The sequence below is a fragment of the Bactrocera tryoni genome, chromosome 1 (genome assembly GCF_016617805.1).
Source record: "Bactrocera tryoni isolate S06 chromosome 1, CSIRO_BtryS06_freeze2, whole genome shotgun sequence".
Taxonomy (NCBI): domain Eukaryota; kingdom Metazoa; phylum Arthropoda; class Insecta; order Diptera; family Tephritidae; genus Bactrocera; species Bactrocera tryoni.
The window spans coordinates 68,678,949-68,685,204 of record NC_052499.1 but is presented as its reverse complement, the minus strand read 5'-3'; the positions used below and the strand labels follow the sequence as shown (position 1 = coordinate 68,685,204).

Sequence of the window (6,256 nt, the reverse complement as noted above, 5' to 3'; positions counted from 1 at the left end):
GCTTGCTGATAATTGTATATACATATACATTTTAAAGGGTCTTAGACATTTCCTACTGCAATGTTATAATGCCAGTACAGTTGTTTTTGGTTAAATTTTAAACAAAAACTACTGTTAAACGTTTAAGTGCAGACATTTTTAAACAAAACATAACGTTATTTCGTAACAGCGCTGGAAGAATGATAACCATGAACCTTCACTAACAGAGCGTTGAGCCTGTTCATTTTAATTTTCAGTATTTTTCTGTAATTGGTATTACATACGATCTAAAGGAATCAAAGGTCCTGCTAATATACACCGATGTCGAAATATATAACATTTTATAGCAAAACTTAAACTTACTTTATTTATAGGAAAGTGTTAATTACGAGCACATAAAATGCGGGACACAAATTACGAAACAAGTATGTTATGTTGTGTGGATATTGAGCTTTTGCATCGCTTCTACGAACGTTTCGTCAAATTCTCTCAGATAAAAGGGGGGTATTTTCTCTTAACCAGCCCTTGCGTATAACCGGTGTAAATTAGAAAATACTGGAAAAAGTGCAACAAGTGGCATTGATAGCAAAATTAAAGCAACAACTAGGGCGAATAAATATAAATCATATAAAATCTCAATGACGCTTTCTTAAGAACAGATTATTGAAAACAAATGAATATATGTGTTTGCTCAAAAAATTTCTAAATAAGAAGCAACTGTATCTATATATTTTCCAAATGAATGTGTTTTAATTGATTTTATGGATTTTAGTAATTATTTATTTTATTCTTTCTAAAATACACAATAAAATAAATACTACAAGTATTGTATTTAAACCTTTCAGAATCCATGGCTGATGCCTAAGTCAATATTCTAATATCACTTATTTTCGAAAGGACTACCGAAATCGGAGTGAATCGATGGAGTTGTGTTTCATGAGTTATCACATGTCGATGCAAAAACTCGGATTTATTATGCTTTAAGATACTGCGCCGACTCATCAACCGGTGGTTATATTTGGTCAAAAATAAACTCGGACGGAACCCACTATGCACGGAGCTTTCTCATACCAAAATATTCTTGAATGATATACACGTGATGTACACGTTTAGTTGATATCTTTACAGTGCCTATTATCTCGGAAAACTGTACTCTACGGTTATCTAAAATTATTTTGTGGGCTTTTTTGATATTTTCGACAGTAACAAACTCTGTTGGACGTCCACTGCTTTTGCCGTCTGCGGTGTTCATTTCACCACGTCTCAATTTTGCATGCCAATTCTTGATGGTTAATTTTCTTGGAGCAGCGTTCGAAAATTCGGAATCATTTTTTTCAGCTACATTTTTTTCCTTCAAAAATGAATGTTTTATCAGCACGCGAGGCTCCTTTTTAACCACTTTTTTCACAATAACAAAAGTTGCTCTACTCAAAATGATATTGTTCTCGCACCAATGATCCCACAGTTGATAAGTTTATACACTCGTCTCTTGAAGGTTAGAGCTAACTAATCAGCATGTGTATCGTGTTCGAACAAAGAAATAATTTCTACAAATTAAACTTAACTTACTGAGGTTCGACGGATTGTGCTTACAGGGTTTTTTTCGGGAAGTAATAGGACCAACACCTGGATAGTCAGGCCAAACATTTTGCACGACGTGTTTCTGTAAGTTGTGCAAGCCGAAATTGAAGAGTTTATTAAATTCTGTGTTAAACTCGGTAAATCTGTGACAGAGACGTTTGATGTGATCAAGCAGGCTTACCCAGATGTTGCCTTAGCAAGAAGTGGTGTACCAGGCCTTTTTGGAGGGCCGGTAAGAGGTCCGTGCTGGGAGACCTGCGCCTTTGACAATGACGAGGCTCATTGTCTTTTTTGACATCAAAGGCATCGTCTACCATGAGTTTGTTCCTCCTGGACAAACTGGCAACGCTAAGTTTTACGTGGAAGTCCTCAAGAGACTCATACGAACGGTCAGTCGGGTCCGACAAGACATCGCAGCCGATTGAAAGCTGCACCACGACAACGACCCGGCTCACACCGCCTTTCTTGTGAACAGCTACCTAACCAAGGCCAGCATCCCAAAGCTTCCGCAGCCGCCCTACAGCCCAGATGTGGCCCCACCGGACTTCTTTTTGTTTTCCTGCCTGAAAAGGCCGATGAAAGGCAAGCATTTTGAGACGACTGAGGGGATCCAAACAGCACGCACCTCGTCTCTCAAGGCCATTCCAGAGAATGCCACCTGTGACGCCTTCAGTACTTGAAAATCGTGCTGGCAACGCTGCATCGACACAGAAGGAGCCTATTTTGAAAGTTTTTAAAGAATTGTGACGATTGGTTCAATAAATTTTTTTAAATCGACTCAGTCCTAATACTTTCCGGACAAACCCTGTTTGTCCTAAGTGGAGTTGGGACTTCTTATTAATAAAATAATTATTAACTCTTAGAGAAAGATATATGTATGATACCTGGAATTCCGTTTTATTTGACTTATGAACAGACTTTTCCATGCATCGGTGCATTTAATTTAAAAGTGGAGTTTAGTCAAACGTTTTATGGTTTTTGTTTCTATTATCAGTTGAGTGCTTTTGGGCTTGATCAAATAATGAAAAAATATATACAACCACTCAATACAGTAAAGCGCTTAGAGATATTGTGTTCTACTAGCTAAAAAAAGAAGCCGTTGCTGCCGGTTTGTTCAAGCAACATGAAACAATTTTGCTTTAAGCTTAAAATTATACTTAGTTGAACGACTACTTGAGTATTAAAAGCTACCATCGAGCTTCGCTAGGAAAGCTTTGCGTAATTTTTAAGCAAGTTTCGGAGGAGCTTTTAGCATTTGCAAAAATAAAATGAAGAAGATACTTCTAAATACGTATAGCACATTGCATTATTCGCGAGTATCAGCGTATTTTTTTTACCGACGGGGAATAACAAAAAACGTGAGCCTGGTATGTGAACCGGAGAAATGATTTACACAGTTTCATTCAAAACGCGTTTGTGTAAAGAACTGCGACTGTTGACAACTTTGAATACTACTTTGATATAGACTGAAACGGTTTTGAAATGCTTAAAATTACAGTGTTGGTTTTGATTTGGGCTGCGGTAGAGGCTAAAGGTGTGAAGTTAGCAAAAAGTTTAACGAAACAATTTGAAATTGTGTGCTTTACAGCAAACAAAGATAATACTGAATGGGAACCTCCATTGAAGTGATTTTTAAATTTGAAAAATGGTGATCAGTTGCATAAATTTTGTTCTTTTTTTTGTAGTTGCACTGCCGGCGCGCATAACATTCCCAAAGGATCACACTTTCGACAACAATTGCACTTTACCGAATGGCCAGCAGGGCGTCTGCCGAAAATTTATGGACTGTGGCACTGCAGTGCCTGAGAGAAATGAGAAACCAAAAACATGTTATTTTGAAGGCGCAGAGCAATTTGTTTGTTGTCGTGTGCCAAGGCCATCAGAATTAGATTTAATTTCTTATATGACTGTTGAACTTTGACCAATTGTGAATGTTATTCAAAATTTTATTTTCTCATTTAGCTTGTTCTGAATACTATTACCCACGAGAAGAAGTAATTAATGGTTTGGTAACGGCGCCTAATGAATTTCCTTACATGGTAAGACTCTCCATTAGGGAAAACTGATGACGCTTTTTTAAGAATTTTTCTAGCAGTTGAATATGTAGTATAACTTTTTATGTTTAGAGGGTTTATGGTAATCCCTCATGAACGTTTTTTTCTAAATTCCAATAATATCAATCTACAGTTCTGATTTAATACATATAATATTTTTGGGAGTTTTGGTAAAAGTTTTTTTATTGTCTTATTTTTCTACAGAAACATCAAAATTGTGTACTAATAAGGCCAAGTTCACACTTTGTATCATCACTCTTTAAATAGCTTTTAAAATTTCAGGTCGCTCTTGGCTGGAATACAACCAAACCAAACGTTTATGAGTACAAATGTGGTGCGGCCTTGATCAGCTATGACTGGGTTGTAACCGCTGCGCATTGTACCAGCGTCGGCGGGTGTGTTTCTACTCTATATAATTAACATATGAACATGGTTCATAATCACACATATAATTTTTTCAATGCTTAATCTAACAGCCAAGAGCCGGCTGTCGTTCTAGCAGGTGGTGTCGAGTTGACAAGTACCAGATTCCCACCAACGCCAATCGAAAATATTATTATACATCCGAAGTATGAACCCAAAATATCGTACCATGACATAGCGCTCATCAAACTGACTGATGCACCGTAAGTATGAGTAACGGAACATAAATTTTTAGTGACATGTGTTCATATAAATTCTTTGTAAACAGACATGAGACCGAGCCAGCCTGTATTGGTGATCATTTACCGTTAATTAGTCAAAATGCAACTGCTGTGGGATATGGACACACCGTTTTCGGTAAGGGGCGATAATTATAAATGCCTGTATATTTGTATAAAATAATTTTAAGTTAATCACCAATCAAATATTTATATTTAACTAATTTTTTAATTTTTTTCAGGCGGCAAACCATCCGATCAGCTGCTCAAAGCGTATTTGCAAACAATTGAAACAGTTCTCTGCCAATTCTTTTTCACTGATCAAGATGCGCTGCCAAATGGGCTGTTGGATACACATTTGTGTGCAAAAGATTTGCAATTCAATAGAGACACCTGTCAAGTAAGCGATTTGTTTGTCTTCTGCTAGAATTTATACTGAAATATTTTTTTTTGTTTAACTTTAAAGGGCGACTCTGGCGGTCCGTTGGTTTTGAAGGGGAAAGCGGAATCTTTTGTGATTGGTGTCACCTCGTTTGGTTTGGGCTGCGCCACAGATGCGCCGGGGATTTATACGAATGTGGCAAAATATTTGGATTGGATTGAACCCATCCTATGGCCACATTTTACTAGAAAGAATGAGGGCTAAGCGCACTTACGGGTAGAGCTTATGAGGAAGAAGTAAATGTGGAAATCTATGATTAAAAGAAATCTAATACACTTTTTTGTGAGATTATTTCGATAAATATACCATAATTAACAATATTATTAAAATATTTAAACATACATATTTTTTATAATATTTTTCTGTTTATTTTCTTTTATTGCACGATTTGCTGTTTTACCCTTAATATATTTTGTACGCTATAAAGCACTATTATAGCAATTAATTATTCATTTACAGCTCATCGCGCTATCAAATTTGTCAATCAATAGCAATGGACCCTGCTTCAGCGTGTTATTGTTTAGTTCCATTGTGTAGTTTGTAAATCCCCACTGTTGCTAGCTAACTAGCTTGTCATTTCTAAATTACATACAACGCAGTTCTCATTAATGGATTCGAATTTTTTTGTATATGAGTTGAGTATTATATTGAGTTGAGTGTTATATTGAGTAATGAGAACATGCTGTAAGGAATTTGTCACAACTTGTTTGTTGTTGTATGAATGAAAAAATAAAATTTTACACTCAGTGTAACAGACTAAAAAAGACCATTTTTGGGATTTAATAACAGACCAACCAAACCATTTAAAGATTCCATTTCAATTTTAAGCGTATTTTTATAGCAGAAATCAACATAACAGTAAATATTTTAAAGAAAACAGAAAAAACGTGAACTTAGAACTGAAGCAACAATGCCCTGTAAAAACACAAAAAATTCCTTACAAGAACTTTGATTGGTCAGTTTGTATGGCAGTTATGTGCTATAGTACCTCGATCTGGACAACTTCTCAATATTTCATAATTGCCTTTGAGAATATGCCTAGCCAAATTTCGTGAAGATATCTCGTCAAATGAAAAAGTTTTCCATGCGAGCAGTTTAACCCGATCGTTCAGTTTGTACGTTAGCTTCTGATCTGAGCAATTAGTCTTAGGATTGCATCATTGCTTTAGCACTGTAACGTCACATTTATTTTTTTACACCACTTTCCTCCTTCACCAGCTATAGAAAAATTCGGAAGAAAAAACGAAACCAAAATGATTTTTTTTATTTTCTTTACTTAAAGGATAAACGGGATTGCGGGTTTCAAGAAATCGATTTTTTTTTTTATTTTCCTATTAAATTTCAGAACACCTCTAGAATATTGTCCTAAATTTTCAAGTTGATCCGTGTGATAGTTTCGGAGATTCATCCTTGAGAACCTGTGCGCTCGAGGCTAGTTAGGTTATGTACGCTGTCTTTAAACGCTTTTTACTCGAAACTGTGTTTTTGAAGCCGGTTGGCAAGAACCGATCTTCATGAAATTTTACGCAGGTCCTTGAGATACTTTTCTTAAAGACATG

The 6,256-nt window shown here is 36.0% G+C and overlaps 1 protein-coding gene across 4 annotated transcripts; it reads left to right on the top strand.

The window, feature by feature from the left end:
• Window positions 1–2,836: 2,836 nt before the first annotated feature.
• LOC120779306 (serine protease snake-like) lies at window positions 2,837–5,038 on the top strand. Of its 4 annotated transcripts, none has more exons than XM_040111525.1 (8): window positions 2,837–2,927; window positions 3,246–3,449; window positions 3,523–3,599; window positions 3,897–4,009; window positions 4,091–4,240; window positions 4,306–4,394; window positions 4,498–4,655; window positions 4,722–5,038. In XM_040111525.1, the coding sequence occupies exons 2-8, from the start codon at window positions 3,341–3,343 to the stop codon at window positions 4,899–4,901; spliced, it is 876 nt and encodes a 291-aa protein (XP_039967459.1). In that variant the 5' UTR covers window positions 2,837–2,927; window positions 3,246–3,340; the 3' UTR covers window positions 4,902–5,038. The 4 variants fall into 4 exon arrangements, with proteins under 4 accessions (XP_039967459.1, XP_039967452.1, XP_039967462.1 ...); XM_040111518.1 differs by lacking the exon at window positions 2,837–2,927 and adding an exon at window positions 2,956–3,094; XM_040111522.1 differs by lacking the exon at window positions 2,837–2,927 and adding an exon at window positions 2,988–3,185.
• The last annotated feature ends 1,218 nt before the right edge of the window (window positions 5,039–6,256 follow it).